Source organism: Opisthocomus hoazin, chromosome W (genome assembly GCF_030867145.1).
Source record: "Opisthocomus hoazin isolate bOpiHoa1 chromosome W, bOpiHoa1.hap1, whole genome shotgun sequence".
NCBI classification, from domain to species: domain Eukaryota; kingdom Metazoa; phylum Chordata; class Aves; order Opisthocomiformes; family Opisthocomidae; genus Opisthocomus; species Opisthocomus hoazin.
Genome location: NC_134453.1, coordinates 778,848 through 803,374, shown reverse-complemented (window position 1 = coordinate 803,374; position 24,527 = coordinate 778,848). Strand labels below are relative to the sequence as shown.

Below are 24,527 nucleotides of genomic sequence, written 5' to 3'. Positions count from 1 at the left end.
AATGCTCTGCACTCCCCTAATACGAATTATTATTCACCGTGGGAGGCTTTATGATTCTCCTCTTTGTCAGAGTTGCTGCAGCTGGCTACCTGCGTAAACCACATTACTGATATTACACAGGGAATAGGTTATCAGCCAGCAAACCAGGAAACATCCTCCCTTTAATCATACAGCGCTATGTGACATGCTGGTATTTAGTTATTAAAATTGTCTGTTGTAAGATCTCCTATGAAATATTGAAAAAAATAAGGTTTAAACGCTTCACGTTTGTAGAGTAGTAACAAAGCTCCGTTATTCCAAATACTTTGCTGCAGACACGAGAAGAAAATACCAAGCCAGGCATTATGAAACAAATCAGCTCAGCATGCCAGTAGGGAGGAGACCTTTGGGGAGGAAAACCAAAAAAAACCCACAGCCCCCCGAGAAACAGCATTTGCTGTTATTCCAGAGCAGTTCTTTTGCTCATCCTCACCTAAATTTATTTTCAAATGGTGTTATCAAGTCCTCTGTCACTATCTAAGCACGTACCTATCTCTTTTTAAAACATGTACCTTATCAGTGAGAACAATAAAGTGCAGGGAATTTTCATGGAACGTATTGGGTGTTTTCTTGCGTAGCACTCTGCCCTGTATAGTAGTTATTTAGCAGATATCTTTATAAAACACAGCAAGAGATTGAATTTAGAAATATGAATTGTTACGGCACTAAAATGCTTACACTTCTTTTCATGAGTAAATTTTATTCAAACAGTGTGCATCTCAACTACATATGGACAATGCTGTGGTGCAGTTTGTTTTTTAATCTTTTCTAGTTCTCAGTTACAGGAATAGTAAAAAGATTGATTACCCAAGGTGTGATGCCTTAATCGACAAGCTGCTGCTTGAGATCGTGCTTGCTTTTCCCCTCTCCTGTGTGCTTGCTGGAACAGCCCAATTGGAAGTACTATGAAAACAGCAAAAATGAAAATGATAAAAAATGCTTAATAAGCATGGAAGATAAATACCAGGTTTTGGAGTTGGCCATCGCAGGTAGTCTCCTTACCCGCTGTCCCACTGTGGTGCCAGATTTCTGTGTGGTGTTCACCTGCCACATATTGACTGTCATGGCGGCAGTCATGGAATTTTATTTTTTTTTTAATGTGAGAGGGGAATAATATTAGTTTTGCAAAATATGTGAGCTTTCAGTCTGCGCTCATGTAAATCTCATCACTATAGTGAAGACACTGGAACTGCTCTGGCTTACGAGAGGTAAGGGTGACAGCTTCAGGAATGTGTCACTTTTCCGTATTCACAGATATTTTTTCACTGTCAATGAACAAAAGGCTGAAAATAGCAAGAAGTTTCTCCGCAGAGAAAAGCTTTTGGACTAGATGACCCACAGGGGTCCCTTCCAGCCCCTACCATTCTGTGATTCTGTGATTTGTGTTTTTCTTGTAAGAGGCAGGAGAATGAGTGCAGAAGTTACAGCTTGACAAAGGTAGCTTTGGCTTTGGCACGCACCTGGTGACGCATCTCGCCTCGGCGTGCGTGCCTTCTCAGCTTGTCTTTGTACGATGTTCTACGTGAAGAGGTTTCTCCCTGGGATTTAGCACTGTCCTCAGCACAGGTGATCGGAATGTGTCTGGTGAGGGGACTGGAGCATCTCTCCTAAGAGGAGAGGCTGAGGGAGCTGGGCTTGTTCAGCCTGGAGAAGAGAAGGCTGAGAGGGGACCTTAGAAATGCCTCTAAATATCTGCAGGGTGGGTGTCAGGAGGACAGGGCCAGACTCTTTCCAGTGGTGCCCAGCGACAGGACAAGGGGCAATGGGCACAAACTGAAGCAGAGGAAGCTCCAGCTGAAGATGAGGAAGAACTTCTTCCCTCTGAGGGTGACGGAGCCCTGGCCCAGGCTGCCCAGGGAGGCTGTGGAGTCTCCTTCTCTGGAGATATTCCAGCCCCGCCTGGCCGCGGTGCTGTGCAGCCTGCGCTGGGTGACCCTGCTTGGGCAGGGGGTTGGACTGGGTGACCCACAGAGGTCCCTTCCAATCCCTGCCATTCTGTGATTCTGTGAAATAGGGAAAGGCACTGTGAGAATTCACTGTGCTGGCACTGGGCTGGCAGAGCTCGCCCGGAGAAGTTCCCGACCCTCCGCTGGTGTTGGCACGTCCGGGCAGGAGCTCTGGCTCCCGCAGGGAGGCTGCACGCTCGGAAGGGCTCGCAGGGAAGGTGGCCGGGGGCACAGGTTTACTTTTCCTGCTGTTGGACCAGATTTTCTCACGCGTGTTGCGTTTATGCTGTGATAGTAGGAACAGATAATATTTAGGAAAATGTATCTGGAGTTACCAGCCTGTGTCGGAAAGACCTGTGCCCAAAAGCCATGGGGGTTTTTTGGGGGGGTTTGGGTGTGCTGGTGGTTTGGTTTGTGTTGCTGCTCTTGCTGTGATGGGAAGGTGCTTGGTTTTTTTATACAAAACCAGGTGGTTATTCTGAACTAAGCCAAACTGTTGAGAGGAGAAGTGACCATATGGAGTGACTTCACGTTTTTCTCGCGGTGCGTTGGGGGTAAGCTGGCGGGAGCTGGGCCAGGCAAGGCGGCCGGAGCCCCCGGCAGCACCCCCGGTCCCCGGCAGCACCCCCGGCCGAGCGGGGCTGGCGGCGGGCCCTGCGCGGCGGGGCCGGAGGAGGGAGCTGCGCGTGCAGGAATGGCTGCGCTGCGCGGCCAGCTTGGCGATCGGTCAGCGCAGGTCGCAAAGGGTGAGGTGATGGACGTTGTTTCCTCTCTTCCCACCTTATCCCCCCGGTCACTTTGAGTGGTGTTAGTCCTTCAGAACGTTTTTCAGTTTGGGTTTGTTGAGCTCTCTGGCTTTGTAAGCTGTCAGGAGGTGCAGATGTGACTGTAATTATTTTTCTGTGTATAATATTAAGAACTAGAAATGCAGACAAGCTCATAGCATGGCCTTGGCTGGTTGAAGAATCCCAGACAGTTAAGGGTGAGTATCTCTGAGGCACGTTTAGGATTTAGTTTTCTTAAAGTGTTTTGCTTTTTCCTTTTTAGGTTACAAACAGAACATTATACAAATTTATTTAGTGTAGGAAAACAGTCAATTGACACGAAGAAATATTTTAAATTGTTGACAGCCAAGATGAATGTAAGCAGAACTGCATTCCCCCCCGCAGCCCTTGTGCGGTCTGGTATAATATCCCGTATAGCGCAGAGGAGCGATTACCGTTCCAAACGCGAGCAGTTTCAGTGGCCGTTGCCAGAAGTCCTGTCCCTGCCACAGTCTGGTGTGTGTTCACTTCCTCCCTGGCATCTGGGAAAGGACTGTGAGGATTTTCTGTATTATCTAACTGTATGTTTTTTTAGGCATGAAAGAGAGGAAAAGGAAGGAGAACAGAAATCCTCATCCCAGCCTGCCCGGTTACAAACCTCCGCTCCATGTATAAATGGAAACCTCGACAAAAGCAGGGCAGAGAGGGGGACCTGGCAGGCAGGAGGGAAAGGTGATGGTGCCCTTCATGGAGTTCAGTGTGCAAGCTTTCATCTACAGATAGCAACTTCTGAGTGTGTCCGTTCGGCGCTGGGAAATGTGAGCTGTGACAGCAGTCGAGAGGGCTTTGGTTGTCAGTTTTCTTCGTACCCTCCAGACAGCAGATTGGGATGCGAGGTCTGAGTTCTATGCCATGCTTAGTATGAAGTACATTTGTGGTCTCGAGCAAATTACTTGATTCATTTCAAATATGTTCTATATTTTCAAAGTATTCTCGGTTTGAAGAGCTTACCGCCACCGACAGCCCGCAGAGCCTTGCTGTGGCACGCTTGACGTGGTTCGTCTGTGCTGTCTTGGAGCAGCTCTCGGCTGTCGGAGCGTATGGCCGTGGAAGTGGGGCTGCTGCAACATCTTTCCTGGGTTTTTTTCACTTTAAAGAACATTATGCACATGAAATGTCGTGAGTAAATCTCAGGGATGACACATTGAAATTACTGGGCGTAATCGCAACCCCGTAGTTAACTGTGGTGGGCTGTGGTTCTGCACGCTGGGGCTGGGTGGCTCGCCGTGGTGGTGGCCCTTTGATGGAGAGGGCTGGGGCTGCCTCAGGCTGCCCTTCTGTGCTGAAACGCATTCAGGCAATGTGTTTGGTGATAATAAATGGGTCTGGCACCTACTTCTGCAGGCTTTAGTTCCTACTACAGTACGGGAGCCCCATCAGCACGCGCCTAAGAGCAGATCTGAAGTACCTGGTAGCAGTCCATCTCTCATAAAACCGCCTGCAGCCTTAATTCAAATCCATCGATTCCTATTCCAGTTAAACCTGGAGAACTTAATTTGTCTTTTAATCCTTTTATTGTAAGCTAGGATAAAATTAATTTTACCCAAGAACTGTGCAAAGCCAATTAACATGATCTTTAGAGTTATTTAGTAAAGTGCTTCAAACTGTTAAATTTATCCTGACCTCGTGGCTGCACTCTCTGACTGCTTTTTAAATGAAGTAATCAATATCTCGCAGCCTTTTAAACAATTTGAACTTCTGAAATATTTTACCTATATTTTAAACACTTCATAAATACGCTTCGTGGGATCTGTGAAGCTGTCTCCTCTGAGCAGCAGCGTGTGTGTTTCAAAAACTGATATATTTTGAAATATTTCATGCTTTCGTTGTGCCTGAAGAAAACCCCAGCGGGGCGAACGCATGGGCATGATCGGTTTCTCCGTTGGCGCGGATCCGGAAGGGTGGTATTGTTACAACTAAAATGCAGAACGTTTTTGTCCTTTCATCAGTGCAGCTTCTGTTTTCCACACAGAGCTCTTTGAGGTTATTAATTTTCTTACTGTGATAGGGTGATCAACCGTCCTGTCAAGAAAATGGATCTCTGTGTCACCCTTTCGCATGATTAAATGGAGGCACGTCGCTGTGAGAAAATACCAAATTTTCATGAGACAAATGAAACTGTAGAAAGGACTGCTTCTGTAGACGTTATTTCATTTTAAAATCTCCCAAATGGCTGTCAGTTTATTTGTAGGAAAACATTGCAATTAATTGCGCTTCCACCAGTAATGGGGGGGAAGGCAAAAATATTTAAGGTGGTCTTTTTCCCCCTCCCACCTGGAGATTCTGAGGAGGGATGTTGCTGGGGGGGGCGACGGGTGGAATGTTGTTGGTTTGGGGTTTTTTTTTTTTGTTGGTGGTGGTTTGGGTTTTTTTTTTGGTGGTGGTGGTGGTTTGGGGTTGATTTTTTTTTTGGTGGTGGTGGTTTGGGGTTGTTTTTTTTTTTTTTGTGGTGGTGGTTTGGGGTTTGTTTTTTTTGGTGGTGGTGGTTTGGGGTTTTCTTTTTGGTGGTGGTGGTTTGGGGTGGGTTTTTTTGGTGGTGGTGGTTTGGGGTGGGTTTTTTTGGTGGTGGTGGTTTGGGGTTTTCTTTTTGGTGGTGGTGGTTTGGGGTTTTCTTTTTGGTGGTGGTGGTTTGGGGTTTTCTTTTTGGTGGTGGTGGTTTGGGGTTTTTTTTTTTTTTGTGGTGGTGGTTTGGGGGTTTTTTAGTTTCTTGGTTTTCAGGTTTTTTTGAGGTGGAAAACCGTACGCTGCAGCAGTGAGTCGGAGAGCGACTGCCGTGCGCCAGATTGCGAATGCAACTCTGTAAGAACATTTCCCACCCTGTTCTGGCTGGAGCGTGTTGTGTGGTTAACAAAGCCTTAGCTCCTCGACATCTGGGTGCCGGCGCAGCAGGGTCAGCGCTCGGCGTTCGCCCGGCTGCGAGCCTGCACGTCAAGGCACCGCTGCCGCGCTGGCTCCGGGGTTGCTGGTGGCCCAAGGTGTCGCCGCGTGCTGCCAGCAACGCCGCTCGTCCCCGCGCGGGACGGGGCCAGAGCTGCGGGCGCCCGCTGGTTCGGGGCGCGCTGGTTCGGGTTGGGACGTGGAAGTTCTGCTGAGCCAGGCGGGTGGTGTGAAGGATGCTCCAAGATTGGGGTTCTAGCGAAGGGTTAACGTCATAACGCTGTCGTCAACGGCACGGCGGGCCCCCCGGTTTAATTTCCTCCTGGAAGCAGCACCTGTGTTCGCTCTTCCTTTCTTCCTCGCCTGGGAGCCGTGGCTGGCGTGGACAGCGCGGCCGGGGTCAGCGCCTCGCCTATTGATCAGCATCCCGCCGTCCCCTGCTCCAGCATCTGCTCCGCCGGCCGCTCCGGCGCCTGCTGCCGCGCGGCGGAATGGAAATCCATAACCAGAGCTGTGCTCATCCAAGCAGGGGAAGAAACTAAATTAAATGGTATAAAACCATCTTGGATCAGGAGTTGGTGCCAATTCATCTTGATCCGAGATGTCACAGCGGGCTCCGTGCGAGCACCTGGGCCGGGAGCTGCCATCAGTCACCGGCAGCGATGCCCCTCGGCAGGGGCACCCCGGGAAGCGGGGCTGCCGGGCACCCGCTGGCGGCCCTCGGGTGCCGGGGCAGAGGCTGCTGCAGCCGGGCGCAGCGCGCAGGGCGGCCGTATGCAAATGCTAACGAGAAGCTGGGGGCTGCAGATGGCGGGAGGGGGACGAGCCCTGGCTGAGCAATTAAAACTGTTACGTTTCTTGCTTTGTCTGTTACAGCCCGTTTTCATCCCCCTTCCTCTGAAGGCAGTTACTATTGATTTTTTTTCTTTCTTTTTCTCTCCTCCCCCACCACTGTTAAGCTTTCTGTTGTTTTTCTTTCCTTTTGGCCGGCACATCGCTGTCACAGCCGCAGCGTGGTTGCCCGGACAAGGATGGTCTCCTAACGCAGCTTCTGAAATCTGGGGAAGGTTTCGCCTGCTGTCGAGCCACGTGAATGTCATTAGCAGAGCGCGCCGTAGTGTGACTCCCTAATTCACCCGGCATTAATCTCCCGGGCCGAGAAGTCTCGCTCAGTGCCGGGTGGTGCCTTCCGACTTCTCGGCAAAGGCTGAGCAGCGGCGTGCGGTACGGAGGATTAGGGCTTCAGTATTTTTGTAGGATGTGTAGCAGGGCGTTTCCTAGTATGCTCTGAATTTGCGTTGTAGGTAAAAGTGAACTCTGCTTGTCAGAGTAAATGAACACAGTATTTTCATTGCAGTCAATTTCTTCTAATATTTTGTTTCTTTACTGAAAAAAAAAAAAACCCAAACTTCATCTGCTTAGTGAAATTAAAAATCCCTGGGCTGTATTAGTCTAATGAGGTAAATTTCAGCTTTGTTTAAAATCCATAAAACAGTGGGCTTTTTCCACTGTTTTTGAGAATGTTTGTTAAAATACTGTATGTGGTGTTGTAACGTACAAAAACACTATTTCTGTTTAATGGCATACACTGTTGTGCTGAAATTCAGTAAGAATTTGAATGTGATGGTAGCTCCTAAACCAAAAAGATGATTTTATATAATACAAATAAGTTATCCTAAAAATTTTTTTATTTTTTTTTTAAATACAACTTGTTATGCAAATTCAAAATTAACAAGAAGCAAACCAAAAACCAGCCTTCACAGAAAGGAGACAGGCACAGAATTCCACAGATCTGTTATCAAGCGAGCAAATGAAACCGTGAAATGGGACAGTTTTCTGGTGGCTCTTTTCTCTGAGATCTTCACCGGTTTTGAAGGGTGGGATTGGTTGAAGACAGATTGTCCAGTGGGGGGGTGTTTATATTTTTCCCATGCATTGTAGGCTTGCAGAAGTGGAATGGAATCATCTCCAGCAGCCGAAAATCCTGGCAACAGCAGGAACAGTCCTGAAGACGTGATTTCAGTTAAACGGAAACGTCTTTTGTTTTCTCTGGGAAACATGGTGTTGTTTGGAGTATTAAAGAACAATCCCTCCTTTTGATTTTTATCATATTTCTTACTTTTCATTTTAGGTTGTCTCTCTGGTCTCCCACAAACAAAAAAGATATCTACGTCCTATGAAGAGAGGCGGAAGCAAGCCACGGCCATCGTCCTGCTGGGGGTGATCGGAGCAGAATTTGGAGCTGAAATCGAACCTCCAAAACTTCTCACTCGGCCACGTAGTTCCAGTCAAATTCCCGAGGGATTTGGACTGACTAGCGGTGGATCGAACTATTCCTTGGCAAGACACACGTGTGAGTATCCTGAGCAGTGGTTTCCCTTGCTCTGCTGCTGGGGCCAGACAGGCAGGAAGGGGTGTGGTGTTATCAGCTCAGTTCATTTAAAATATCCCGTCACTGGAAAAGATCAAGATTAGGAGTTCTGAACACACAATGAGCAACGCTATAATCGGAGGCTGCCAAGAAGTCAGTGCTGGTGGAGCGAGCGGTGGAGCTGGTGACTGGGCGTGGGATTTGCAGTGGTGCTGCTGGGAGGGAGGCACTGACCGTGGGCAAACCGGTCCGGCACCGGCTGGCATGGGCCAGCTCTTCAGCTGCAATTCTGACGTCCTTTATTCGTCTCCCAGTTAAACCGAAACACTTGCATTTAAGACTGCATTTATGTAATTGTTTCTCTTTGTTTTTGTAATCCTGAAAACATTCCTTGGGTTAGTTGAGAGAGAGGGAGGAGACCGTCAGCGCTAGTCCTGCCTGCTCCTTTGATGAGGCTTCGTTTTCAGCACTTGGGAGGTCTTGCTCTGAGTGGAGTCGTTCTCCAAGTAACTGAGCACTGGCGAGTTTGCTGTCTTCCCACACGCGCCTTGGGGGGTGTGGGTCCGCAGGCTGGAGACAAACATACTTGGTGATGAGGGTGGGGGAACCATGCAAGGTGTCTGATGTAAAAATCAGACAGGTGAATTTAATAGAAAATGGTGGAATTCGAGGTGTGCTCTACACAGTGTTACATTGTGGTCCTCTGCCAGGATTAGTACCGTGGTGTTGCTGTAAATATCCTTAGTAAATGCGACCTTGTCAAAGGTGCTTGCATGCCTGTGCGTTGGTTATTCAATGTTAGCACTGAAAAATCTAGTAGAAGCAAACGCAAGTGCAGTGCCCTGTGCTCATACGATGCTTGTGGCCAGGTTCCTGAGCACGCTGGTGTGTGTGTGTTTTATGTTGAGTCTGGCAGAAGTCCCCTGTGTCATCTCTGTAAGATCTCTCTGAAGTGCTGCCGGTATTGCTTGGAAAGCCATCCACTATCTGATTAGCTATAAAACAATTCCACAGCAGTGGATTTCTCCTCCTGCACTAGTTCAGTCTTCACCCAACACCCAAGTGCCTTTGAGAAGTGGAAAAAAAAAATGATTGCAAGCCAGTGTATTGTGTGGGCTCAGAGCTGTTACGGGGGGAGCGCTGGTAGTAACGATGAGAGGGGACCGTCCTGCTGTCGGGAGCCCTGGTCACACGAGCTGCAACGCTTCCTTCCAAGGAGCACTGTGCAGTGCATCAAGGCTGAGAAGGGGTTGGAGGAACGCTGACGGTCTCACAGAGCAGCGTTCTGTCTGTTGAGCACCAGGAGTCTTGAAGGCCTCATCCAGCACACTGTGCTTTGGGCTGGTTCTGTTTCTTACCTTTCTGCTGCTTGTACTGGAGAGTAGTCTCACTCCAGTGTCAGTACCAGGCTGCAAAGACGTCTGGTCAGAAAAAGTGCAAAATTTATTCTGTTTTTTTTTCCTAGTCATTTTTTACTCCAACTCATTTTCCTACAAAATATGCAGATTGTGAGTTTCATAATGGTGACAGATTTTGTATTTTTGTTTTAATGAAGTGCAGGGAAGGTGCTGCCTGCTTACTTACACATTAGCGTAGTACCATAGCAGGGTAGGTAAGCGTAGCTTCGTTACTGTACCTACTGCTCAAACGCATCGTGGGCCGTGCCCTTTTGGGCTTGTTCAGCCTGAAGAGGAGAAGGCTGAGAGGGGACCTAATATATACTTAGAAATGTCTGCAGGGTGGGTGTCAGGAGGACGGGGCCAGACTCTTTCCAGTGGTGCCCAGCGACAGGACAAGGGGCAATGGGCACAAACTGAAGCAGAGGAAGCTCCAGCTGAAGATGAGGAAGAACTTCTTCCCTCTGAGGGTGACGGAGCCCTGGCCCAGGCTGCCCAGGGAGGCTGTGGAGTCTCCTTCTCTGGAGATATTCCAGCCCCGCCTGGACGCGGTGCTGTGCAGCCTGCTGTGGGTGACCCTGCTTGGGCAGGAGGTTGGGCTGGGTGACCCACAGAGGTCCCTTCCAACCCCTGCCATGCTGTGATTCTGCTGAGGCCTGTGGCATGGGGTGGTGTGCACCCGTGTGGATTGACTCCCTTAGCCTCGAGGAAGGGTGGTGGGGAGCAGCCTGCCCACAGGGAGCGGGCCCGTGCCCACGCAGCTCCGCGCCATGCCCGGGGCTTGGCCGGGAGGGAGGGTGTTAGCTGGCACCAGCAGCACGGGGCTAGCAGCCGTTTCCACTGGGTTGCAGAAGGTCATGCTCAGAAGCTCAAGAGCTTCGTGGAGCACTGCTGAAGTCACTGGTGTAGGCACAACCTCCATCTTCCACGCAGTACATGGCCGGAATTCATCTTCCGTGGAGCGTGGCGCTGCTTCCGCTGACTTTGGAACGGCAAAGGAAAGGCCCCGCACGGTGCTCGCTCCTGAGAAGCGTGCAGTGCTGGCTGGGACGGTGTGGCCGTGCAGGGCTGGCTGTGCAGCGCTGCACAGACCGAGCCGTGTTTCTCAGAAGCCTGGGGACAGGCCGTGCTGGGTGGCTGCCCTGGAGCCCCTCTCGAGCAGTGCGTCCTTGCCTCGGCGCCCTGCCAGGGGCTGCTGGTGTGGGCAGAGCCGGGGGCTGCTGCCCGCCGGTGTGACAGCGTTCCCGGGAGCCGCGGCTCGGGGTGCCGCTCCTCCCAGTCGGCCGAAGGCGGGATACTGTTTAGGAATCATATTTTGTTATTATAAACTGAAGCTGTATGCTGTGAGGGGTCCGGAGTGATGGGGGAGATGGCACAAAGCCTAAAGCCACAATATTTTCCGTTTCAAAAGAAGTTATCAAAATGAATTGCTTCATTTACACTGTTAAAATATACAGAGTTTTTGCTGTACAAATCATGCACGTTGTGCTGTACTGTATTTACAAAAATAATAGTTGTGATAGTGCCTTTTTGAGAGGGTGGAATTCTCTAGAAATCCACGTGGTGACCTTGCCTGACATCCCGCATTAATCTCTGTTGACCTTACAAATAGTTCATGAGATATTTAATTATAAAATGGCACCCAAAGAATATCTCATTACGGATGCACCACATCGCGCTTAAACTGCAGCTAATGCTGTGTTTATGAAGTTAATGGGCTGATAAATCTGAATGACTGCTCTGTCCTGAATATGAAAATACCTGATTCTGTTGTTACTGCGGCGTATTTTTCAAAGCATCTGCCATCAGTGTAGTTATTAATGAGAAGCGTGTTGCCCTTTCGCGCAGCCGGTCTCACGTGCGACAGCGCGTTCCCGGCGTGACGGCAGTGATACCGCTTTTGCAGGCTGTGTGTGCGAGCTTCATCCGCAGCCGGTGCTGGGGCTTCCATGTCCCGGAACCCGCGGCAGTCGCCCGGGTTCTGCTGCTTGCTGGGGTAAGGCAGCTCGCCAGTGGCTGGGTTCCCGGCGCAGGCTCAGGGAACCGTTGTTCATTTTTTAATTATAATGTCTCAAATTCAACGCAGCTGACCGCCTTGGCTGTTGGGCCAGGGGGAAACCAAGTGAAATTTTGTAATAGAAATACACCCATCTGCATAATTGTGTAGGGGTGCCTGGTGGTGGGATGCTTTTTCCGTTACAGAGCCACTTTTGTGTAGTGTCCCAAACGTATTTAATCTGAAAATAGAATTTAACGCGGGCTAAACTTGGAGCTCTTGGGGAACATAGGATATTTTTACTCGGTCAGCTACCCTGTAACAGTTTCAGATGTCTCTTGATCCATTAGTTCCGTATGGTGACAATATTGAAATCGCCGCTCCCGGCGAGGAGGAGAGAAGCCCTGTGAGGAGGAGGTGGCTCCCGCGGGCTGCGGAGCCGACGGGCTGAGCTGGCAGCGGCGGTTAGCACGGGCGCGCGCGGCGTCACCGCGTCCAGCAGCAATAAATCAGCGGAGCACCTCAACAGCAGCCTTTCGGAGCACATTAGGCACACTGGCTCGGTAACTTAATTTAAACAAAACCACAACAGCGTGATTAAAGCGAAGAACTGATTTTATTGCTCACAGTGAGCCTGCTAGCCCTGCGTGCCATTTTGTTGGCTGTGATTTTATGCTACTCAGATTTGCATGGATCCTGTGGTTCGTGGCGTTATTCTCCTTATTCGGGGCCGTACGGTTCAGTCAGCATGCTGTGAAATTCAGTGTACTCGTAGGTCTAAAGCGTGCTATTTCCTGAGTTGGTGTGATTAGATCAGTGTCTTGAGCAGAATTTTGTCCCTGAAGGGGGGAAAAAAAAAAAAGGAAAAATGGTGCTTTATGAAAATCTATATCTTAGCCTCAGAGATTATATTTAGAAAAAATAGTCAGTCTGCGTGGCAGAAAACGGTCAATCTTTGTGGCAGATATTATGCCCGAATTTAAATCTGTTTTTTGGATTCAGCAACAAAATCAAATCTTAAAAATGAAGTTCAGCTTTTTCCCCAAATCTTACAGAAGGTGAGTGACATGAATTCTATTTTTTTAATCAGAGATTTCCTTCCTGTGTTTTTAACATCCCAGCTGGTGTAGCGGGTTGGGTCTCGGTGAACGGAAACCTCTCTCTGTTGGGTTTGGGCTATGGGGAAGGCTCAGCACCAGACGAGACCCCTCAGTTATGTTTCCCATCCGTCTGGATGCCTCCGTAAGCGAAGGCTCGGCTTGGTGACTGGTACCCCGTTTGGGGTAATAAAAATTCCAGTTCCTGTGTTTGTCCTCCACCGTCAGCTTTCCAGAGGCTGCAGGCTGCTCGGATGAGCCTGCCGAGAAGGGTCTTGGTGATGGCCGGCCGTAACCACGTTTGTGTTCATCGGCCTTTGTCGGCTTTCTGTTTCCAAACGGTCAAGCGCGGCCTCTCGTATCAAATACTGGGCAAAACGAGACCCCATCCACCCGAGAACACTTGCGGTTTTGTCTAAACCAGCCCAGGCTTGTCGCCTGACGCACACCGAGGTGGTAAATCCAGGCAGTTCAAGCTCAGCCTTCAGCACCGCTCCTCCGCGGGTCGCACCGGTCGCAGGCTGCGGTTTCACGGTGATCCCCACGCTCACGCCGTTAAGCGAGCGGAGAGGGCCCGTCCTCGGGGCGAGCCGGCGCCGTGCCACGAAGCGGGCTTTATGCTGGGTGGGCAGGCGCGTGCGTGTCCCGCCGTGCCTGGAGCTGGTGCCCGCTGCCCACGGGCCCCGCGCCGAGCACCGCGGGTCCATCCCTGTCTCCCACGCTCTTCCTTGGTGAGGCTCGGGTCCGCTTTGCCAGCAGCTGAGCGTTTGCAGGAGCAGCAGGTCTTCGGGGAAGCTGATTTACAGAATCACAGAATAGTAGGGGTTGGAAGGGACCTCTGTGGGTCATCTAGTCCAACCCTCCTGCCGAAGCAGGGTCACCTACAGCAGGCTGCACAGGACCACGTCCAGGTGGGTCTTGAATATCTCCAGAGAAGGAGACTCCACAACCTCCCTGGGCAGCCTGGGCCAGGGCTCCATCACCCTCAGAGGGAAGAAGTTCTTCCTCATGTTCAGACGGAACTTCCTGTGCCTCAGTTTGTGCCCACTGCCCCTTGTCCTGAAAGGTGCAAGGTTGGGTGTAGTGCCAAATATCCTGAAAAATCTGCTCTACAAATGTCAGATACGAGTGTGGTTTTTTTAAGCTTAAAGGGACAATGTTATTCCCATTTTACAGATGAGGAACAGAAGGCTTGCTTGTAGAAAGATGTGAGGATGACTCCTCAGATACTTGATATCATGAAGATGTAACAGAGCATCGCAGGCTTTGAAGACACTGCTGCTGCCAGCACAGTCAAGAGATGGTTGTTTTCTGCAGTTGTTGGGAAAATGGGTGGTCGGGCGGGTGCAGGGACCGTGTAATGTCCGATGGAGAGGTACGGAGAGCACAGGCGTGGTGGCGTTGGTGGTGTGGATTTATGGTGGTGGACGGCTGAGAGACAGTTCAAGTGGGATTCGCTCGTTTTGGTCCGGACACAAGAGCTCCCTGCTGATGTCCCAGAACCCCTTCCCTGCTCCAGTCGTGTCTGACTTGAGCCCCCCGTGCTCCGAAATGTGCCTGGAGTGCCTCGTGCTGCACCGGGACCCGAGGGATCAGCCTTGTGGGGTCAGGTCCAGCCCCCTGCTCTCCGCAGCCCTTCCTCGAGCCGAGTGAGACACGTAACGTTGCTGGAAGCCGCACGGCTTTGTGGGGTGTGTAATTCCTGCTTTACACTTTTATAACTTCTGGCTTACAGCCACGCGTTTCCATGTCCTGAGGGACATGTGTGTACGGGAAGCGGCCGTGGTTCAAGAGGAGAGTACCTGCCCCAGTAAACGTAACGTCAGGCTAGCGGGGCGCACCACGAGTAATTGGAATGCTTTTTTATTTCCACATTTTATGTCTGTGTGTCTGGACTGCTTGGCAGCAGGAGTTCTGTGGAGATGGCAGCCCCGTGGCGAGCGGTTCTCCCGACCTGCCAGGCTTGCTCTGTGTGCCACCCCAAGGCAGTAGCAGAGGTGCCCACCCCGTCAGCGGGGCTCCCCGCTCCTTCCTGTCTCCCCAGGGACTGTCTTCATCAGCAGTCCTTGCCTCGGAGCAGCTGAACATTTAAAAGCTGTTTCTGTGATCCCAATTTTTGCATTTAGGTAGGAAATTCAGAAAAATTCATACTTTTTGTGGTGTGTGTTTTTTTTTTTTTTTTTTTACTTGCACAGCTTTTTTGCTTATTTTTTGTTGAGAAGTTTATTCTCTAAGAAACAGAACTGATGCTGCCAGTACTGTGCGCAGCTGGAGGAAGGTACGGCTGCAGCGCCAGGGACAGGTAACACAGGTAAGCAAAGCAGGGGTGCTTACCTGTTGTCTGTGCTAGGTCACAGAATATCACAGAATAGTAGGGGTTGGAAGGGACCTCTGTGGGTCATCTAGTCCAACCCTCCTGCCGAAGCAGGGTCACCTACAGCAGGCTGCACAGGACCTCGTCGTTTTTAGGTTTTGCAGCCGTGGTTCATAATTGCAATAGATGTTTTCTGGCCGCAGAGTGCCGTGATCGGGTGTATCAGCTGAGATTCATTCTTTCCTTCCTGAGGTGGGTGGTGAAAGGTCCTCTCTAGTGGAATCTGATTACAATTTCCATTTTGCACAAACAGCCAGCCGGCTGGGAGGCTGATGAAATGCACTGAGTGCTGTCAATGGCACAACAAGCAATAACAGTCCTCAGTAAGACAGATCATGTGCAGAGTCTAGGTTACCATTCCATACTGGTCACACGTGTTCTAGCTGGCGTAGCTGTCCTAAAGGGAAAAGAAGAATTCTTTCCCTGAAAAAATCGTTGGTTTATTTTGCTGTGTTTTGTGTGGCTGATACGTGCTCTTAAATTAATGTCACATTTAAAGATGGTGTCTGTCACGGCAGGTGAGTTGTATTTAAATGTTGCAGAGGGCTTAAACAACCAGCAAGCAAGACTGTGTTTGAAGATTCAATTACACCGTCTACGTGCAATATTACCAACTGAAAATATGTTTTCTTCATATGCCAAATAGGAAAACCAAACTACGTATGCTTTTGGCTGTTCAGTGTCTGCATCTAAGAAAACAGTGCCCAAACATTGTCAGTCAATAGTCTGCATGTTTCAAAAGAACACTTTAGAGTAACTTTTTTATGAACTGCTGCTTCATAAGCTGTGACAAGTCAATATATCAGTCTGTGTTCGCCTTTGTAATGAGCGAGATGAAGAGAAACTGAGAAACTGATTGAATTCACCGTACGAATTAACATTACTGCCTCATTAGGGTTGCAGGCGCCAAGCTAAGCATCCTTACCTTAAAAAAACAGGAGAGGAATCGGAGTTGTACTGTCTTAGAGATGTGTGATAAGAATAACCTCAAACCCAGGAAAACACCTGTGAGACATTAGACTTACTCATTTTAGGACAGAGAAATTTGGAGAAGATGTACGAAAATAATCAGCATGTTGTTGTTTTTGAGGCAGCCAGCAGGGATTTGGGTTTACAATGGGTGGATGGATTAGTGCTTAGTATTAGAAACCTTGGAAATCATTTCTCTTAACTGTTTTGGAGTTTCCCTGGACCTTTTCTTTAATACATAGCCTTTGCTGAGAGGTTTTGCTTTCATTGGGAAGAAGGTGGGATTTGCTGAGTAGGAAAGGTGCGAGTATCGTAGCTGTCGTGTTGTTGCCCTTGTCCCTCAGGGCGGCACCAGCCGGGTGTCAGCAGGAGGGCTCTGGTGCCAAGCTGTGCTCCTGCTGCCGGAGCCCCGCCAGCGCTAGGGACGCGGTCACTTCAGGGGGCTGCCGCCTCTCCCCTCTTGCTTCTCCAGCTCTTCACCCAGGTCACTGCACTGCTCCAGCACCGAGCACGTGGGTCTGGCCTGGGGAGCTCGTTGCTAGAAGGTGTCAGCAGGGTTGGGCATTGATGGACTAACAAGAAGTAGTGAAAACTCCAGTAGATGTAGGAGATGCTGGAGCTTATAAGCCTTCATGCAGTCCAGCCTGCTGACCAGCAGGGAATGGGAGCCCAGGGGTTTGGGGCAGTTCCCCCCTCTGCTTGTCTGCAGCAGGGCCTGTTTCAATATCAGTGGCTTACGGCGATAATCCTGGATGAGCAGTCTTTCCAGTCATCCAAAGTGGCACGTCTTGTCTTTGTGCGTATGCGAGTGCATATGTGTGACTGTAAATTTTGAAGTGTTTTATTTTACACGTAGTGTATCAGTGTTAGTTTCCAACTTTTCATCGTGTATGTGCTCTTCCCAGGTAGGCAGCAGAGTTGCATCGTTGTGCAGCTGGCTGTACTAAGCACTTATGGGCTTGTTTAAGTGTATACATCCCTTGTTCACTTCGAACTTCTTAAATTTTATGTTTCATAAGCGTTTGCATTTATCTCTGTGAAATGTCATAGCCTAAGAGCACACAGTCAACTCAAACGTGTGTGACGTGAGTGTCATGTTGGGCATCATCTCCGAGGTGATGGCTCACAGCTGCTTGGAGTAAATTGCTGTCAAGAACAGCAGTAAAAATTAGAGAATCATAGAACAGCCCAGACTGGAAGGGACCTTGGAAGAGCATCTGGTCCAACCTTTTGTGGGAAAAGGAGCCTAGATGCGACTATCTAGCACCCTGTCCAGCTGTATCTTGAAAACCTCTGGCAATGGGGACTCCACTGTGTCCCTGTGGAGGTTGTTCCAGTGAAGGATTTTTCTCATTTTTTTTTTTTTTTAAAAAAAAAAGGTCTGTTTTATGTCACTATAAAACCTCTCATGGTGCAACTTGTACCTGTTGCCTCTTGCCTTCTCCATGTGGCTCCCTGTGAAGAGAGACCTTCTGTCCTCTTTGTAGCCACCCTTTGAGTACTGGAACGTTGTGATGAGGTCCCCCTGAGCCTGCTCATCTCCAGGGAGAAGAGACCCGACTCCTTCAGCCAGTCCTTCACCTAGCCCTTGTGTCCCTCGCGGCGTAAAGAGGATGGCTCGTTGTCTAGGAGTACAATTTCAACTGAGCAATCCACCAGCACTGGCACGGGGTGACACCGCGGTGAGCTCTTTGGGAGATGGGTGTGTTGGACAGCTGATCGCTGCGTTTGCCGTTACCTTTCTGTTGCTGTAGTTACTGGTTTAGCATAAGAGATGTTATTGCCAGCATCTTTGTTTCAGGCTGTGGCTTGGACAGGTGGTAATGTAAAATGTGCTACAATAGCCAAAAAAACCCAGGAACCCTTGGAGAGCTTTGATTTCAGCTTCCAAACTACTCAGGTACACACAGACGTAACCCCTTGCTCCAGGAATGCCCGGGCACTCAGACTTTATTTTGTCCAAAAAGAAATCTGGTTGCATCAATTAGAGTTGCCCTGTAAAGACCCTGGTGACGATGGCATCGGCCGCAACGTGGACCTGCTGTAGGCGTGCTGCCAAAAGTGAGGGGACAGGCACCTCTGGGGTGGCAGAGCCTGGGGAGAGGGAGCAGCCGAAAACAGCCGGGCTGCCACGTAGGGCTCATGTGGCTTGGCCGTAGCTGAGAGTAAAATACACATCGGTGTTGGTACGGGTACGTTTAGGTATCGGACACGGGTGCTGTGGAGAAGGTTAGGTTGTGATCCCTGACTCCTACAAGTTGTTGCGTTGACTTGACTGATTTTCTTGTCCTTGTGCATCTTCCACTGTCGTGTAGGTCACAGGTTGTCCAGACTGCTTACGAAAATTCATTACAATTGTGTGTAACAGGAGAAAACTTCTGAGGTTTGGTCATCATTGTGATGGAAAAAAACAGCTACTTCCTATGAAATGATGGTCATTTTTATGGAAATAGCTTTATTTAGAAAACATTATGTAATTTAGGTTAAAATAAATAGCGTGGTTTAATGGAATTACGCAATTAACAGGAATGAAAATACAAAGTTTAATGCACCGTTATGACCCAAGTCATATTGGCTTTCTCCTTCCTGCTAGATTATAAACAAATTTTGGATTAAAATAACGATAGTTTACTCTTTCTATAGCACTGTAATACAATTTCATAGTTAGAGGAAGAATGCATTTGAGCCAGCGTAGTTGGGTTTTCTCTGTAAATTGAAACAAGTCTGATCTGAAACTCATTTACTGTCTTGGAACAGAATTGATCTTGCTTTCACCTTTGATTCCCCCACTGCAGATTCTGAGAGGAAGAAAAATGGCGTTGTTAGGCCAGTTTAACTGGGCCGGAGTGAGACTGGAAAGGCTGGGAAACCAGCGCTTAGAAACACTTGCTGCTTTTTGCTCTGCCTGCCTTCCTAATGCATTCTGTAAAATCTTGCAGAATTTTGAGAGGGGCAGCGTTCGTCTGGCCCCACTCACAAATATTCTTTGCTGTCTGCTCGCTTAATGCAAAAAAAGCAATATGTATTACGCTGTTTAATAGAAATGCTGGGGATTTACTGCGTGTAGGATTGGTTCTTCTGACCTGTTAAACCTTGGGTAAATTTATGGAATTTACATAGATCATTAACGCGGAGAGGAGGTTCCCCTTACTGCTAAATAACATTACTGATGTGTTTAGGTCTTCTCAGTGGATGGACGCTTCCGTTCTGATCAGAGACGAGGCAAAGAAAATGAATTTTTTTTTTCTTATATTGTTAAAAAGTGACATCTTAACTGTCCCCTAAAGCACCAAGTTGTCTGTCTGCTGTGGATCCATACCATTTTCAAAACCATGCGAGGTTGTGATAGATTCCAGGGCAAACTTTGCATCCTCGTGGGGATGGAGGGCGGGCAGGGAGCCGGAGGCACGGTGGGACGGCAGCGTGGGCGTAGGGGCTGCAGAATCATCTCTGCTCCAGCTACCCGTCTTCCAGCATCTGTACCTCTGCAGACATTCACCTTTTCGATCCAAGTGAGAAAAAGGACTTGCAGCAGGAGATAAATATCATCTTAAATGTACGTTTTTGCTAATTCCAGCTTTTTCTCGTTTTTCAGCTCGTGAGAGCCTCAAGTAACAACGTAGGTTTCCCAACAAAAGAAGCAGGGATTCCTTTAGCTATTTTTCCAACTCTGTTACTTCTTGCATGTTCCTGATGGAAGGGTCTGTCCCTCGGCCCCGCACAAAGCCGAAGCTCCGGCGGCTGCGTGCGGAGCGGCGAGCCCGGGAGCGGGAGCTGTGTCTCTCCCTTGGCGGTGGCTATCGATCGCCGGCACGGCGAATGTCCGATTGTGCTCGGCCGCCCCGGGAAACCTCACCGCGTCGGGAATATTCAGCATTAATTCCGAGTCGTTGCCCAGCGGGTGAAGCAGCGCCGGGCGACCAGCCGGCCCCGGGATCCAGCAAGCCGCCCGGAGAAGCCTGGCCGCTGCCCTGGCCGCTGCGCAGGACACAACGGCTGCGAGGTCCCTGCTGCTCCCGCCCGGGCAGCACTGCCGGGCTTCGGCGCTGTCCCTCGGGCTGGCCGGGACCAACCAGTTATTTCTTTTATTATTTTTCAGCCTCTTTCTATTTCTCCTTTTATCCAGGAGCAACTCAAATGCATTTCTAAATTGTTTTTTTTTTACTTTGAATAAAATGCAGTCTCGTTGCTGTCATCTGCAGTAGCTGCTCAGCTTCCGAGCGTACGGTGAGACCCTGCTTTTGCCGAGAAGCTCCTGACTACTGACTCCTGGCAGTCCTGGCATTGCCCTTAGAAGTTGCAGGCACTGCATCTGTTGTGAGAGTGGTGCTTAACTGGCTGGAGGGGGTCGTCAGCAAAAGGGAAGCCTCTCCTAACCCTAGTTCAGCTGAAAAAATGGAAGCGTCAGAATTATATTCAAGACCAGGAAAAATGCTGAAATTGAATTCTGTAAAAATTGGGAAATTTGACATCGTGATTGGGGGAAGAAAAAAATCTTTTCATCATTACTTCTTTAGAAAAACTTCTTCAAATAATATGACTAGCTGATTTTTAATTTAGGCCTAAAAATATCCTCTGGTTTTATACCTGTCTGAAAGATGAGAGAAGATGCATAATAAAAATTTACTGTGCTAGAAGTAGGAAGGGATTCAGGGATACTTTAACCCAGTTGTCCAAATTTTTTATATTTCTGTCTTTCTGTGGACATTTCACACAGATATACGTCAAATCAGGAAAAAAACCTCCAGAAAGGGTCACAATTGGGTTTAATTTCTTGTAGAAAAATGTTGTGCCCACAGACACACGGAGAGAGGGCAGACTGAAAAAAAATAGAGCTATGATTCTTCTTTTTTTTTTAATAAAATTGGAGCAAGATGCAAAGCAAGTTAAATCATGTTCTTGGAGTCCATCATTTAGTTGGAACTTGATCTCGTGGCAAATTACAAGAGTGGGAATCAGAGTTATCAGTGTCTCGTTCATGCCTGCGCTATTGATTTTCCTGAGCAAATTATTTAATTTTTTTAAATCTATCGGCAAAATGGGGATAACGATGCTGACTGATGTAATATGGTCGAAGCTCTTGAGACTCAGCAAGGGAAGACTTTTTGGAAACGCAAGGGACTACGTGCATTGAAAATAACGGATAAGCTTTAGTATTCATATCGCATTTTCATTAATGAGAAGGACAGAAGGATCAAAGCCTCTTCAAGTAGTTCTTTCTGGTAAGTTGCACCCTGATTTTTAACAAAAGGAGCTTTTTTCGGTTTGTTTTTTAATGACTTTTTCTAACAGAAGGTACATGTAAATCATCCAAACTTAGTCTTTGCTAGGGCAGATTTTTAATTATTTTTTTTCAAAGACTCTGATGGTGGTTTCCAGCAAGAAGGACAGCCCCCCTGCTTATAGGGGTCTGGGTACGCATGGAGTAGCCGAGCCCTTCCGCAGGCAGGCGGAGCAGTCCGGCTCTGCGTTGGCAGGGTCCCTGCCGTCGCACCACCACGCTGGCCCGGGCTGCTGCCGAAAGCCCTCGACGCGGTGGGGCCCTTGCCGGTCTGAGGGCAGCACGGGCGGGTGGGTTCGCTGGAGGGTGCCGTGCCAGCGCCCGGCGTGAGCGGGGGCCCTGCCCTGGGCGCCTGCGAGCCCCGGCTGCGCCCGGTCCTGCTCCGGCTGGGCCACTCGGAGGTGACGAGCGAAGGCTCTCGGCAGCCCCGCTCCGCAGAGCTTTTCCGGGGCTAATTACCTCTTTACTGCGCTGACTCTCATGTGACGTGTTTATTGCCTTAACTAACAACTCATTAGCTTAGTTGATGTTTTTGTCAATATTAATTCGTTCATTTAAGCCAAGTCAAAGCTTAAACAAAGATGTCCGGGCTGAGAAACGGGCAGCAGAAGGACTTTTGTTTTGTTCATCTTTTGCCTTAGCTCCGTTTTCACCAGGTAGGTGTGAGCAGGAGCAGTGCTAGGAGGATCTTATGAGAAAGGTAGGCGTATTTCATTCTAGTAACGCCTGGGGAGTCACGCTTTTTAAGAAGGTTCTTATATTTGGGATGTAAAATTCACACAAGTTAGAGCTTCGTGGCTTGCTATACACTTGGGAAAGAACCTTTCAGGTTTTTTGTTGCACTTGTGTAAGGGGTTAGTGTGAATGGACTGGAAAAGCGTGTGTGTCATTGGCTTTTCTGAGTGCTAAAAATGCCAGGCAGTTTATTTAGAAAATAAAATGAGCAACTCATACCGGACAGTTCTGAAAACTGGAGAAAAAGAGAGACCTCACCTGGAGTCCTGCGTTCAGCTCTGGAGCCCTCAGCACAAGAAGGACATGGAGCTGTTGGAGCGGGTCCAAAGGAGGGCTACAAAAATGGTCCGAGGGCTGGAGCACCTCTCCTATGAGGACAGGCTGAGAGAGTTGGGCTTGTTCAGCCTGGAGAAGAGAAGGCTGCGGGGAGACCTGACTGCAGCCTTTCAGTGCTTAAAGGGAGCCGACAGGAAAGATGGGGACAATCTGTTTAGTAGAGACAGCAGTGACAGGACGAGGGGTAATGGTTTTAAACTAAAACAGGGTAGGTTTAGGCTGGATATAAGGAAGAAATTCTTTACAATGAGGGTGGTGAAACACTGGAACGGGTTGCCCAGAGAGGTAGTGGAGGCCCCATCCCTGGAAACATTCAAGACCAGGTTGGACAGGGCTCTGAGCAACCTGAGTTAGCAGTGTCCCTGCTCACTGCGGGGGGGTTGGACTAGATGAGCTCTAGGGGTCCCTTCCGACCCAAAACTTTCTATGATTCTGTGATTCTATGAAAACCTGTTGAAATCAGTAGGTTATCTTTATCACAATAGCAAGCTACATGAACATTATTAAGAGGTAAAAAAGAATTATGTAGAGGTAATGATGAATTATCTTTATCTGGGAGCATTGCTTGTTGTAGCCGTCCTTTGCATTTTTGTGTGTCTAATTATTGAAAAACTAGTCTATTAAATGAAATAATTAATTGCATTTCCTCAATGCACAGAACCTGGGTCAGAACTCAGTATGCTGGAGTTGTCCGAGACATCGTTTCTCTCGCTCTCCCACCCCCCGTACGCTTTCAGCAGGGAGGGGGATCATTGCCAGCTTCTGTTTGCTTGCAGGAGGTGACGTGAGGGGACAGTGCTGATGGCAGAGACTCTCTTCTCCAGAAATGTCTGAATGGGCAGGACTCAGATGTGACAGAAATGACCCAAAATTCAGTTCCTTCACCTGCAGGAGATAAGTGTTTGCGCTTACATCTCTAACTGACCTTATACTGAGTCCTTCAAAGGTGGAGATGTGTCCAGCAGTGCTTATTCTTTAAAAATGCAGAGTGCAACTCTTCAGTCTGGAGGTCTGGAGCCTCCCCCAGTACAGGGCGTGCTCTGCCCTTTCCCGAGAGCTGCCTGCTTTATCCACCGGTGCTGGGTATCGCTGGGACAGGGAAATGGCACGGCTCAAAACAAACCACAGCGCTGCAGCTGCCTTGCCCAGAACCCGGAGAGCACTGCATCGCTAATGACAACTTTAAAAACTCTTCAGGACGTGCTTCGTGTAAGATGTGTGTGAGACCAGACTGGCAGTGGGCCTGTAAAAAATGGGCTAAGTGCATCTCCAGTTTGAATGCAGGGGCATGGCACATTGGGGAACGACAGCAGTTGGTTTGGTGACTTATTTTTGCTGTTTCTCACTCAGTTAAGCACATCTAACATGAGCTGCTTCGAGCTGTAGCCAAGATACTGATTAGAGTGTCATCTCAGCATTGTTTATTTTAACTGATTTTCCCAAGTTTGATCTTTTAAGCTTGTTTTTTTTCTTGGACATCCTTTCAAAATCACAGAATCACAGAATGGTCAGGGTTGGAAGGGACCTCTGTGGGTCACCCAGTCCAACCCCCTGCCCAAGCAGGGTCACCCAGAGCAGGCTGCACAGGACCTTGTGGACCTTTTTTTCTGAAGACCTTTTATTACCTATGTTAATATCACTACAGATTTTCACCATTTCTCAGCAAGTGTCGACTGAAGAGGGAATTTTTTTATCATTCTTTCCGTTTTGATTTGTTCTCCCTTCTTTGGACGGTGTTCAGGCATGGGCCTGTTTGATTTGGATCACTGTGCCGTGTAGCCTGGTTGTTCCGGTGTCAGGCTGCCCTCGCTGCCGCTGAGAACGCCGTGAAATTCTCCCAGGCAGCGACCGGCAGGGTTGCAGCGTCGCTAACGGGGTGCACGCTTCCCATCCAGAACGGCCCCCCTGCGTTCTGCTGCTTGTGGAGCTGCGCGTGGTGACGGGGAGCGTGGATACCGTTGGTCCGAGACAGCTCATGGCATCCCCTGCCTGTCCAAGTGGCGTTGGTGTCCGTGTCGGAGGACTGCTGTGGGCCGCCGTCCTGGGTTCTGTAAGAAACCTATGGCCCAGGGAGTCTCTGGGCATCACCTGAATTTCTTCCTTCTGAGGGTGACGGAGCCCTGGCCCAGGCTGCCCAGGGAGGCTGTGGAGTCTCCTTCTCTGGAGATATTCCAGCCCCGCCTGGCCGCGGTGCTGTGCAGCCTGCTCTGGGTGACCCTGCTTGGGCAGGGGGTTGGGCTGGGTGACCCCCAGAGGTCCCTTCCAACCCCGACCATTCTGTGATT

General features: G+C 49.2%; 1 protein-coding gene across 2 annotated transcripts in view; it reads left to right on the top strand.

Moving 5' to 3' along the window:
• The window catches only part of LOC142365552 (WD repeat-containing protein 7), a 128,748-nt gene that overhangs the window by 62,794 nt on the left and 41,427 nt on the right, over window positions 1-24,527 (top strand). For both annotated transcript variants that reach the window (XM_075446415.1, XM_075446413.1), the window contains one exon: window positions 7,818-8,039. In XM_075446415.1, the coding sequence (XP_075302530.1) occupies window positions 7,818-8,039 (222 nt within the window). The remainder of the gene's footprint in view (window positions 1-7,817; window positions 8,040-24,527) is intronic.